Below are 13,968 nucleotides of genomic sequence, written 5' to 3' on the forward strand. Positions count from 1 at the left end.
CAGTTTGCCCTTCCCTTACTGACTTTCACTTTCGGTGCACGAATGGAAGTGAATGAGGCTTTGCGATTTAAAAAAAATAAATAACAATTTTATCTAGGCCTATGTGAAATTCTGCAGCCATTGTACGATTTTATAATTTTTTTCTCGGAAGGGCAACCGGAGTCGAGAAGGTCATATGGGCAGTTGCCCGGGCAACCTGAGCAACCCCCCTGTGCACATCCCTGTTGCTTTCAATAACACGTGTTATGCTGTAGTTTTATGAATAACACAAATACAAAATTGTTCTTCTAAAACCAGTGACAACACACAGCATTTGAAGTTAAGTTAGAACACTTTATTTATTTTCAATGAGCTTATGTCCTTCCTTGAATATCAATACCTTGTGCTGTGACAAAGTTCATCAAAATGTCCTTCTAGGAACCAGCAACAACACACACAGGGTCTATATTCAGAAAAAAGTCTATATGTATTTTACACAAATTTATTTGCACATCTGAATCTCAGTAGCATTGTTTTTTTTTATCTCTTATGACAGTTAAACAAACTGAAAGCAGTTATTTAGTTATTTTAACAATTAACACACTATTTGAATTGGAAGAGATTGAATATCAAGGTTTCTACTCAAAATTTAAAACTTCTTTGTCTTAATAACATTACTATTACCATTAATTTTATTCTTCCCAATGTATAACATTTAAAATGTTTTTACCAGGTGAGATTGAGTGTGTGTGTGTGTGGCTTTGTGTGGACAGTTTGAGCACATTTCGTGCACGATTCTGTATCACGATTCGTGGCAGGGCCACGTTAATTCTTATTTTCGTAACTCCAGCACGTTTTTTAAACTAATGCATTTCAATTGGGTGCATCTTTCGTGCAACAGCACGATTCTTTCTGCCGTTATTTTCGTAACTCCAGCACGTTTTTTAAACTAATGCATTCCAATTGGATGCATCTTTCGTGAATCGTGCAACAGCACGATTCTGTCTGGAACCCTGCAGCGTTGAAATTTGACGTCTCGGGTCAGCACGACCCCAAAAAAAATTATTTCATTATATATTCAGGGCGAGTCAAATGGCTCCCATAGATCATTTTTATCTGGCCCTCCAACTGGTTTTTGATGTATAAAAAATCCTCGCAATCTGATTACAAAGTGCCCTCTGCGCAAAGGTTTAGCGCGTTCATCAAGGGTGAGTTTAACAACGCACCCCAGACAGCATTTACATCTGTGCCAGGTCCGTTTTCGAATCAGTAGATTCGCGCAGCAGTCGCACTCAATATGCAGATCTGCACCAACTCTGCGCCAGACTTGTCTGTAGCTTCGACTGTGACAGTCCGTCCGGCGGGTGCGGCGCCGAACCGGGGCAGACCATACGCGCCACAACTGAATTGAGTCCGCCTGGCGGGTTTGGACCAGATCCGCGCAAGCTGCGCAGACGATACGCGCCACAACTGAATAGAGTCCGCCTCGCGGTTGTGGACCGGATCGGATCCGCGCGAGCTGCGCAGACCGGACGCGCGGGCGCCACCCCACATAAACCCGCTGACAAGAGTGGAAGACTGCAGGCTGCACCGTCTCTGCTAATTGGTAAGTGCATTATACACGTATAATTTAGTAAGTACATTATAAAAGTAAACTGGTGTTGATGTCATATTAGTCTGTTACATAATTATATTAAAAATAAAAGTTTACAAACGTTTACACTGACATTCTGACAACCTGAGACGTGTCAGATAAGCTGGGTAGTAGCAGGCGGTTAGCTGGTAGTAACTTATAGGCTATTTTAAACATCCACAACTAATGTGAACATATGCTTTAAGGCTGAATCGGTGATATTTGCTTATTATTCTCCAAAATTGCTGAATATCGTGTCCATTGTGTGTTAGCTGCAAAATCGTATAACGTTAGCCTACCCCTTACCAGTGGTGACTGCAACAATAACAAATTAATGACTTCCCACGTCCAAATACATTAAACTAGTTCGACGTCAGTATCATATCAATTCTCACTGTATTATACCGACTGTAGAGTGGGACATATATGTGATATGTCGATATGTTAGCTATCAAACTACCTGCAAATTACTGTTGCTTACCTCCAGTTCGTGTTGCAAAATGGATAAACCATAATAACGTTACCCACGTCTTCTAAGCCACTGCGATGTGCCTCTTTTATTAATTTGTTAAACAAGCTGTTTGTGAAATAGCCTAAAGGGTTTTTTAATTTCCATTGATGACTGATTATTGCAATGTTCGGACATACTATTTATAGGCTGTTAATAACTTTAATTATAGGCCTATAATTCATTGTATAATCGATCTAACGTTAAATGTTTTTAGATAATTTTCAGCCCAAGCAAGCTTCTATATAATATTATTATCCTCCCAGCGTGTCTATGCGGTGATGCGCAGTTAAATTATTGCGTGGCAAATTAATAATAATAGCCTATCAATTTAACAATAAAAGTAGGCCTTCCCTAATAATAATAACAACAACAATAATAATAATACAGTCATACTAATAATAATTTAATGCATAAATTGGAAATGCTAAATCCTCTTAAGGCGATCTAGACACGGCAGGCAAAAACATTTTCTCTCATTAGGTTCAAAATTATTTTTTCATTGTGTTCACATATTAGATGGAGAAATAATTACAGAGGGATTTATGGATATCTACTTTTGTTATCCTGTAAATCAAAATATACTGTCTATGAATATGTTGCCCATTTAATAATCTTTCATTGCGCAAAAGTATTATGATATGATTATGAAAGACTCCAATACAGTGCGGCACAAAGTGCTTATGCGCATCCCAAGCGCAGAATGATGCGCTTGAAGCAACACAGACTCACAGCGCGCACCGCTTCGAGTCCGCATTGAAAAGTTCCAAGCACAAAGGAAAGACATATTGATGCGTAGTGTATTATACAGTATCTATCTACGCAATAGTTTATTCAGCCTTTTCTTTTAACAGTTTTAAATGCTCTCCAGTGTTGTGATCTAACAGACACACGGTAAAAAGTAACATGATTAAGGTACAGCAAGTCCAGCAAGATAGTCATTTTATACGAAACCATAGAGCTTTATCTACAGATCAAGTATAATAATAGTAACATTGAATCATCTTGGAGAGTTTCATCGAGTTGACTGTCATAACCGAACGCGCCGCGCTGTTGAATGCTGAATGGAGAATGATTGACAGCCGCAGCGGAGGGAAAAGTTTATGTGATCTTGAATTTAATTACTTAAATATTCATTTCTATCTCACATTGTACTATAGAATGGCTTCAGAACACTTATAATATAGTGCACGAACACTTAGTGGTGCTTTATAATGCTTTTGTGGGGCTTAACATTAACACAATAGTAAACACACAATATCGGATTTAGATCGGCCTCGTCTGACCGATACCCGATCCGGCAAAAATGGCAGTATCGGAGCCGATACCGATACTGGATCGGATCGGCCCCATCCCTACTCCTAAGTATTATATATAGATGCCTTTCACTTTACTTAATCACCACTCTCTCATTCATTCACTCACTACTCTATGAAGGTAAAAGAGTATCAACACTCTAGAGCACGTAGATGTGAATTTGAGAACTTGTACAATACATATTCATACTTGTACGTGAACATTTACACTCACAGCTCCAATGTGAAAACCTGTCAAATTAAAATATGAGGTTGAATGTTGAAATTTGCACTCGCAGACAAAAGTCACAAACCTGTATTCTGAATTTGAAGCTGCAGACAAGCAGTCACAAATGTGTAAAATGCCATTCACAGAAATACAATGACAGACACAAACTTGTAATATATATTTGTATTTAATCGCAGTACAACCTCAATTAGGCACTTGCAACTTCTCAAATCTGTCACTGAATCAGAATCAGAATCAGAAAGAGCTTTATTGCCAAGTGTGCTTGCACACACAAGGAATTTGTTTTGGTACTGAGGCTTCCAGTGGACAAATACAAATACAACAAGAAACATAATACTACAAATTCTAAGAATAAAAAATAAAAATATAAATATATGAGAATAAAAGTATCACAGTTGGGTTTAGTCAGAATAGACATTTTCAGATTTACAGATTATGAACATATATTACAGTGTTGTGAATATTATGAATAAATAAATCTACATATAAGTATTACCTGAGTTGTAGGGTATTGCACTAAACAGTGGGAGTATTGCACTTAAAGGGTCACTCCACCCATTTCAACATTAATCTTTATTGAAAGTGGGTTATATATGTAGTCGAAATGTAAAAGAAATTTTGAATTTGGTGCCCTCTTGACCGAGAAAAGACAGAAAATAACTTTGGGGCGCATTTGTATGTAAGACAACAACTCCCACAATGCAGCTCCGCAAGCCACTCCCACTAATCCAGAACAGCGCGAACATCAGAGAAATCACTCTTCCGTCTACAAGAAGGCTAGCTGCCAAATGAGTTTGAAATTCATTTCACAAAAAATGTCTAGTTAGTTGGCTGTGGCGAGCAGGACGAGGGCGAGGGACGTGAGAGGACGACGCGAGTGATAATGAATGACACCTGTGCAGCGGTCTCATATCTCTCACGGAGGAGCGGAAGCACAAAGGGAACAGGCCTGATTTTATGTTTTGTTTCTGTTGTGTGTGGCCAGCTGGCTTATACTTTTGTTTTGTATTTGTTTATTTTACTATTAAAAAGTTCAAATGTTCGCCGGTTCCAGCCTCCTTCTTCCCACAACAACGAACCCCGTTACATTGGCAAACATTAGTGAATTACTCGTTTGTATTTCTTTCTATATGGTGAATTATTGCATGATACCTGGATGTTCAGTCAGGCGAAACTAGGATGGTTCACATCACAACACAAACGTCCGTGTGGTCGTCTGATTCAGAGATTTCGTCCAGGAGAAATTGCGATCGTTGAAATTCTCTGCAGCAGACGGACTCTATCTGTGTCCGTAGCGCACAGCGAGAGCACACGCACCAGCAGCCCGCCTCAGCTCGACCCAGTCCGGGCTCCTCGTCCGCGACAGGCAGCCGCCTCCTGATCCTCCATCAGCCTCAGCTGCTCTTCACTATATTGCGGCCCGTAAAGATAGCCACGAACAGCGGATTCGAGCAGCAGAATTTCAAAATCCTCTACTTCCATATCATGTTTAGTTTCTTCCATCATTGTCGTAACTTCCTATATCCACAGCGCTGGTTAGCTTAGCTTATAAACAAGATGGCTGATATTGCTTTCAGTATCTGCAAGTGAAGTCCCACCCACTGATCTGTGATAGCTCTGTTAGCGCATTAGGCACAACCCCCTATGGGCGGGTTTGAAAGGGTGGGAATTTGTGCTTGTAGTCTATACAGAAATCCCCCCTTTTTACACTTCCTCCTACAATGACGTCAAATGACGATTTTTGCGTCATTGTAGGAGGAAGTGAAAAAGGTAAATAGTAGATTTCTCTCGTCTCAGGGGAAAATGAAAGAATGTTGCACGACCATTCAATAGTATGACTGGTTGTCTAACAATGGACCTCTAAATGCAAATGGGTGGAGTGACCCTTTAAGGCATATGCCTTGGGAGGAGTGTTAACTGTTCAGGAGGGAAATGGCCTGTGGGAAGAAACTGTTCCTGTGCCGAGATGTTCTTGTGGCCAGTGATCTGAGTCGCCGTTGACGGTAACCGTTCAAACAGGAGGTGTCCAGGGTGAGTGGAGTCTGTGATGATTTTACCTGCTCTCTTCCTCACTCTGGAAGAGTACAGGTCCTGGAGGGATGGCAGGGGGGCACCAATAATCCTCTCTGCAGTCCGGACTGTCCGTTGTAGTCTCCTGATGTCTAATTTGGTAGCTGAACCAAACCAGACAGTGATGGAAGTGCATAAGACAGACTCAATGACGGCTGAGTAGAACTGAATCAGCAGCTCCTGTGGCAAGTTGAACTTCCTCAGCTGGCGAAGGAAGTACAGTCTCTGCTGGGCCTTTTTCACAGTGGAGTCAATGTGATTGTCCCACTTCAGGTCCTGAGAGATGATAGTGCCCAGGAACCTGAATGACTCCACCGCTTCCACAGTGCTGTTCATGATGGTGAGTGGGGGGAGTGCTGAGCTGTTCCTCCTGAAGTCCACGATCATCTCCACTGTTTTGAGCGTGTTCAGCTCAAGGTTGTTGTAACTGCACCAGACAGCCAGCTGTTCAACCTCCAATCTGTAAGCAGACTCGTCACCGTTCCGGATGAGACCGATGACAGTGGTGTCGTCGGCAAATTTCAGGAGCTTGACAGAGGGGTCTTTAGAAGTGCAGTCATTAGTGTACAGGGAGAAGAGCAGTGGGGAGAGAACGCACCCTTGAGGGGCGCCAGTGCTGGTGGTGAGAGTCCTGGATGTGTGTTTCCCCAGGAAGCTGGAGATCCACTGACAGATCGAGGATGGTATGGAGAGCTGGGTCAGTTTGGCTGTGAGAAGATCAGGCATGATGGTATTGAAGGCTGAACTGAAGTCCACAAAGAGGATCCTTGCATAAGTCCCAGGTCTGTCGAGATGTTGCAGGATATAATGCAGTCCCATGTTGACTGCATCATCCACAGACCTGTTTGCTCTGTAAGCAAACTGAAAGGGATCCAGCAGGGGTCCAGTGATGTCCTTCAGGTGGGCCAACACCAGTCTTTCAAACGACTTCATGACCACAGACGTGAGAGCGACAGGTCTGTAGTCATTAAGTCCAGTGATTTTGGGTTTTTTGGGGACCGGAATGATAGTAGAGCGTTTGAAGCAGCAGGGAACTTCACACTGCTCCAATGATCTATTGAAGATCTGTGTGAAGACCGGGGCCAGTTGGTCAGCACAGGCTTTTAAACAAGCAGATGAGATGCCGTCTGGCCCTGAGGCTTTCCTAGTCTTCTGTTTTTTGAAGACTCGGCTCACGTCCTCCACACAGACCTTAAGCTCAGGTTGGATGGCAGGAGGTGCAGGAGGTGATGGTGAATGTGTGAAGTGCAGGTTTTGCTTCTGCAATTTCAATTTCAAACTTCATGGGGGGGGGGGGGGGGGGGGATGGGGTTCCTCCCTCCCTCCCTCCCTCCCGTAGAAAACGCTTAATGAGGGTTAATGGACCAACAGTTATAAAAAATAAAACACAATTCGTTATAAATTATTAATAAAACACAGGCAGCAGGTTTATTTGCTCTGAACACAAATTTGCTTTCTTTAGTCATATTCTGCGCTCATCGGCTTTTCTGTTGATTGCATTATTAGTATGGTGTTTACTGAGTTTGATAATATAATTTATTTCTTTAAATATCAGTCTAATGCATTAAGTCATGTTAGCATTTCAGAGCGTCCCCCTTTCTCTCTTACTGCCACTGAGTTGCAAGTGCACAAGTTAGTTTTGCAACTTGCACGAAAAGAGTAGCAAAATTCAAGGCGCGAAATTTGAAATTGCAGTGACAGATTTGAGAAGTTGCAAGTGCCTAATTGAGGTTGTGCTGAGATTAAATTCAAATATATATTACAAGTTTGTGAATGTCGTATTTCTGTGAATGGCATTTTACACATTTGTGACTACTTGTCTGCAGCTTCAAATTCAGAATACAGGTTTGTGACTTTTGTCTGCGAGTGCAAATTTCAACATTCAACTTCAGATTTTAATTTGACAGGTTTTCACATTGGAGCTGTGAGTGTAAATGTTCACGTACAAGTATGAATATTTATTGTACAAGTTATCAAATTCACATCTACGTGCTTTTGAGTGTTGATACTCTTTTACCTTAATACTACTCATTCTACACCACTTTAGTCACATTTATTATTATTTATTTGTGCAAGCATTGTACTATAATGTCATGTAATAAAAATCTTTGAATATTGGATCTAATATTTACTCTTTGTTTCTTTGCTTTGTGTCCTTTTTGTACGTCTTACAGGAGCAGTGTGGAAGAATCGCATGTCTGACAAAGCCACAGACACCGAAATAAACCAGTATAACATCAGGTGGTTTAATCTGGCATGCGACCGTGGGGGTGGCCGCCGTGCCAACTAATGAGCAATAAATGTGATTAAAATAAAAAAAGTTTTTTGAAAATTACAAATTGTCTGGGTGTTTGTGCCTTAATTGTCTGATAGCCTAAATATGAATCAAAGACCATGGCCGGATGAGCCCCAGATGTAAAATATGAGTCACGGATCTGGGCCAGATCTGCACCACATGTCATGGCATTAATGACATGTACTGGGCCAGACATGTACTGGGCCAGTGCTGGGCCAGATCTGTCTCTGATCCGTAATTCCAACCTGTTCCGGTATTGGGCCGTTGGAAAGAATGAGCCCGGCCCAGGTCCGTTTAGCGGATCTGCGCCAAATGCTAATGAAGACCTGGCCCAAATACATTTTGCAAACACATAAACTAGGCCTACAGTATGTGTGTTCTCGTCTGCATTTTAAAACCCTTTGAACACAACCTGTTTTTAATTTTTTTGCCAAATCATCATTGATGTATTGAAGTGTTTCGTAGCTGAATCTCTAACAAATGTCAAACTTCATTGTATTTAGTGGAAAAATACAATGATCTCTATGCGCAGGCGGCTGAGAGACAGATCCGAAGGGACCGTCTGCAAAGTGCAAAACCCGAAAAGTGTTACTACAAAAACAGTCCATAACTTCAATGTCACACACTATGTCACCAAATTCAGTTCACACATAACTGCTGTCCTGTTGGTTAAAACACTTATTTTGAGGAAAAAATATATTTTTGTGTAATTTTTATTTTAACAAGTATTCAATGACTTGTAACTGACTGTAACTCACTCCATTGTTGGCAAATTCAGTTCTTACTCCATCTTCCACCCGAAAGTCCCCCCTCCGTTTTTTTATACTTACAGTTGTTGGTGTGATTTATGTTAATTTGCAGTACTAATATTCATTAGTATTATACTAAAAACCATATTGAACGAATTAGCAGCTACTCTCAGTGGGGGGCTGGGACACGTTGGAAAGAGGCAGGGAACAGGCAAACCACGGTCAGATGGTTGGAGAGTTGAATCGGGTTGGAAGGAGGAGGACACAGACAGTTCAGCCAAATTCACCTCAAAGGGTGTATTTATTAAATCATCTTTTATCTTGTCTTCTTGGCTGGTATATGGGCGTATGGGTATGTGGGTGTGTGCTGTAACAAGAACAAAGAAACAATCAGCACACAACCAGCAATAACAGTTTAAATCAAACTCACCAAATCCAACTTTGGTAATTTGGCCCTAAAAGCCATCCACAATTACTGCTCATATTGCAATCAACAGAATATCAATATAAATAATCATAATATATCATATAATAATATATAATATAATTATATAACACAACTGTGTTATAGTAACACATTAAAGATAAAGAACAAACATGTACAAACATGACAAGGCATGGAGAATAATTAATTAGCTACCATAGCAGTGGGTTTACAACATCAGTCAATGTAAGGAATCAGAATAAACATTTACGTCTTCAATTACTTTCTACTTCCGGTTTAGGCTACTTCCGGTGGCATAGTACACGCGATACCGCTGTTTAGTAAACAAACACTCGCAGCCAACTCAATTGCACGCTAACAGCCCACAATGGATAGCAAATGCAGCTGAGAGCATTAGGGGTTGGTGTGGCAAACGTAATACCACCGCAACCACCACCAAGTCAAACATTTGCAAGTGGAGAAAGGGAAGTAAACTCATGTTTGGAAGACGCACACAGGATTAATCACGGGCTAGCAGGAGATCAGGAGATGCGAGTTCGGTCAGGTCACACCTGGATGCAAACAGGAGCACTGCTTGACCAGGTAAGTTATATCCCCTGCCTAATAATTAGTGACAGGTGTGTCTTCTGTGCAACACGTGAGGGAGTCGCAGCTGCAGGCAATTCGGGCCAATCATGGGGGATAGAGCGGGCGAGTGAGGCTTTTGTACACATATTGTGTTACAAAATAATAACAATCAACAGCAATAATGCAACATGCTTAAGTGATATAAGAACTTTGTTTGCACTTCCTATCATTACCTTGAATGAGTATTTACGATTCTTAAAGAAATAGAATGGACAAAGAGAACATAATAATCTTAAGATGCCTTATTGTGGTGATCTAGATATGTACATTGATGTAGTACAAGGTTAAACACAAATATAATATTAAATCAGCTACAAAGGGAGATAAACTCCACTAGTAGCACTTTATAAGATTGTCCTAAAAAGGTCCAACATCATCCAGATAGTCGTCTGCAAAGTTGAGCATCTGCTGTAGAGCGGTGAGAAGCAGGACGTCACAGTTGAGCTCCAGCTCCAGCTCCTGACTGTAGTTCTTCACCGGTAACACACAAGACACCGGCACTCCCAACCGAGAGCTCACCTCCTGCACCTGCAGACACAAAACAGCATGTCATTTACATTTATACATTTAGCAGGCATTGCTATCCAAAGTGACTAAGATGAGCATGAGCAATTTGTCACAAAACCGACAATATTTGAAGGCTATGGAGAGTGACTTTGTGCCTTGATGTGAAGGAACAACAAGTCACTGAGTCCTGAACGAAAAGTCCATGTGATCGGGTGATCATGCCTCACCTTCGTCTTGATGTAAGAAGAGATATAAATATTTTGAAGATCTTCCACCACATCAGGACATGCTTCATCTACTTTTGTCATCAAAACCATTTGGGGAATGCCTGAAAATGTGTAAATAACCATTAGTTAGTCTTGGAACATTTGACATAAGACAAGAATTATGCAACAAACCGCAAGTATGTTAGTCACTAGATTACAATTAATCTTTGATATAACAATTATCTAAAAATGTGTTGACTTACCAAGTGTGTTCACTTTTCTGCGTATGGCACCGAGTTTTTCCTCTAGTTTGCTGGACATGAGGGAGATTTTGGTGGCGTCGATCACGTACACCACGCAGTGGATCTTCTCCTGTAGAGATGCAGGTCTGGAAGCCTTTTGCTCTTCCGGTTGAAATGGTGTTGTGGGGTTGAACTGAATCAAGAGGATTTAGAATGAAATAAGCATTGTTATTTATATATACTTCATTCTGGAGAACAGTGCACTTACTTTATAGCGGTCTGGTACGTGACCTTGAAGAATGCTGCTGATGTCATCAATATCCAGTCCTGCAGCTGATTGCTCCTCGAGTCCCATGGTGTCACACAACACAAATGGCAAAGGTTTTCCTTCACGACCGTCTTTCACTGGGTATGTGCGAAACTACCAACCAAGAAGAGAAACAGATCAAGATCTGAAGTCATCAAGAGCTGTTCCTCGACCTGAAGAGATTTCTGTAGGAAACACTAGAATCCTGTTGAAACTGTACCTGTGTGGTGAGACTAGTTCCTGCAGATCCTGACATGGCTTTACTGGTCATGCGACCCATGAAGACGGAGTTGATGGAGTTGAAGAAACTGGATTTTCCAGCACCTACAGGACCGATCATTAGGATTCTGATCCGACTCACAGACGTCATCATGGGTTTATAATCTCTGATCGATTCCATGAGCTCGTCTCTTCGTCTACAACAGAGATCACAACTTTATTATAACAGTTCTGTATGAAATCAGCAGCAAAATATCACTCAGTGAAAACTTACTTTGCTGTCCACTGAACATTTCTCCATGGCTTCATCTTGGCACTGATCTGAAGATCTTTTTCTGAGGAAGTTTTATTATACAACTTGCCATAACATTAACAGCAGATACTGGACTCTGAATTTCTATAATTTACTCTATATGTGTGTATATCAAATACAATAAACATTTATAAAAAAAAAAATTCTGATAGTTGACTTACTCTGTTCCACTTTGTACACCTCACATTCATTCAGCTGAGTGTCGTTCCCATACAGTGTGGCAGGATTAAAATTGAATGGATTAACCCTCGCTCCAAATCCACCATATAAATTCTGTCCTTGATTATACACTCCATATTTATCATATACATTCTGTCCTTGATGATACACAGCTGGTTGGTTGTTGTAGCAAAAGTACAACTGTTGGCCGAAGTTGGGTGCTCGACCGTCATCAAGACGTGCATTACATCCACTGTTAACTTTGATGCACACAGGGATCTTGCCTTGAAGGTTGAATAGGAAAGCTTCCTCATCTGTTATTTGCCGTCCACTTTGAGTATAATCTACACTAGTGTATCCACCAAAGATGTAGCCTGATCTGTTGTACGCTACAAGTAAAGTGGGACCCTGACGGTCACATCGCTGATGGAAGGCAGAAGCATTATATCCATGAATAGAAGCTTTGTAGAGAAGAGTCAGTTCAACATTCCCCAGCAGGGCACAGAGCAGATTTCTTTGCTCTTCCGTTAAATCAGAAGTGAGGGAGTCCAAGCATAGATTTCTCAGTATTTTGTTCATCTTTAAGACAAGACAAAAAAGACATGCCTTAGAAATTACTGGTCTTTTATGTATAGCATAGATTTCATTTTGTTTTCCATATATTTTTTGATTAATCCTTTATAGTTTTGTCAATCATTTAGTGCTATCTTTATGAATACATATTGAAGCCAGCATTATTGGGTTAATTGATAATCCTTAAAAAAAAATCTAGTTGTGGTTTCAGTTTTTAACACTCATAGTAATCGCACTACAGTTTACTACAAGTTAACACAACTGTCAACTTAGACTAACAGTAAACCATTTTTTAATTAATGCACATGTCCACATAAACTAATACATTTCTAATACAAGATGTTAACGTAAACATTATTTTCTAATATGGTATCGCAGATGGAGCTCAGGGTGGAGCCACATGAACAAGCCTTATCATTGTAAGCAGTGTTTGCATAAGCTTTCTGCCGCACTGTCAGAAACTAGACCGTTTAACTAGAAATGAAACTGAAATCGGCTCGACAAAGAATGTCACTGGCAGACAGATGAGAAAGGCATAATATCCAAATCAAAGGTTTATTTAACTAGAGATCCAGCAGATAGCAACACACACTTAACAGTGAAGACACCGGACACTGAACTCAAACAGAACTGAACATATATAGGCTACAGCTGAATGTAATTAGTGTCCGTGACAACAAATGAGTGAGGAAGGCAGGTGATGACAAAACATAAGGAGTCTTAGTGGTGTGAGAGTGTGACAGAATGACTGAATGGACAAAATAATTTTTATTTAATCATTGCAATGTAATAACAGTTTGTTAAAAGTTAAGGTTACACTTTATTTTAAGGCATCATTGTTTCAGTGTAATTATACATTTAAGTACGGAGTAATATTAAGCAACTACATGTAGGCCTATTTACTTTACGGTTAGGGTAGGATTAGAGGGTAAGTTGCATGTAATTATGCATAATTTATCATTTACTTACTATGGTAAGTACATGTAACATGTAACAAGGACACTGTAAAATAAAGTGTTACCAAAGTTAAATAATTATTTAGATCTGAGAAACTACTTTCGTGTTTAAAAACGATAGCATTAATTAGACTTACGTTTTAGTATAGCCTATAGAACATTACCATTTTTAACTTATGACAGGCTATCGTCTATGAAGCTTACCTTTTAGCTGAATCTTTGTGCATCAAACACTGAAATGCTCTTCGTACACGATCATACACCAGCATGAAAAAAAGCATGTAGGCTAGAGCTCCTCCTATAAAACACTGATCTGCCTTTTCCTTTCCTTTCCCCTTTCCCTGGCCTGTCCTAGGCTACTTAAAATACTCCAGAGAACAGCAGACATTATTATTTTTGGGCAGTAACCATGGTAATATAATAATATAATTTGTATTTACAACACTCGTTTTTGCATATTTTAATGAAATTATGTGTATTCAAATATGCTCTGTCCGAAATAGAAAGAAATAGAAGTAATAAGGCATTCTCTTAAAATGGTATACTGTGCATTAATTAGGTCATCAATTGATTATTGTAGAATAATACATGGCTCAACATCAACCTCACTGCTTACTAGATAGAGGTGATTCAA

General features: G+C 40.2%; 1 protein-coding gene across 1 annotated transcript; it reads right to left on the bottom strand.

Annotated features, from left to right (window-relative positions):
• Positions 1-9,984: 9,984 nt before the first annotated feature.
• Positions 9,985-12,384, bottom strand: LOC143735596 (interferon-induced protein 44-like). Its single transcript, XM_077225753.1, has 7 exons — positions 11,808-12,384; positions 11,608-11,668; positions 11,335-11,530; positions 11,076-11,228; positions 10,829-11,000; positions 10,587-10,687; positions 9,985-10,380 (listed from the first exon to the last, which is right to left on the bottom strand). The coding sequence occupies exons 1-7, from the start codon at positions 12,382-12,384 to the stop codon at positions 10,210-10,212; spliced, it is 1,431 nt and encodes a 476-aa protein (XP_077081868.1). The 3' UTR covers positions 9,985-10,209.
• Positions 12,385-13,968: the final 1,584 nt, after the last annotated feature.

Source organism: Siphateles boraxobius, unplaced genomic scaffold, assembly GCF_051911475.1.
Source record: "Siphateles boraxobius isolate OS27281-9 unplaced genomic scaffold, OSU_SipBor_1 13, whole genome shotgun sequence".
Classification (NCBI taxonomy): Eukaryota; Metazoa; Chordata; class Actinopteri; order Cypriniformes; family Leuciscidae; genus Siphateles; species Siphateles boraxobius.

Excerpts from the sequence above, each read along its gene's own strand:
- LOC143735596 (XM_077225753.1), bottom strand. The coding sequence starts at position 12,384 with ATGAACAAAATACTGAGAAATCTATGCTTGGACTCCCTCACTTCTGAT. Across the intron at positions 11,669-11,807 it reads GGTGTACAAAGTGGAACAGA|AAAAAGATCTTCAGATCAGT; the intron begins GTAAGTCAACTA and ends AAACTTCCTCAG. Across the intron at positions 11,001-11,075 it reads ACGTACCAGACCGCTATAAA|TTCAACCCCACAACACCATT; the intron begins GTAAGTGCACTG and ends CTCTTGATTCAG.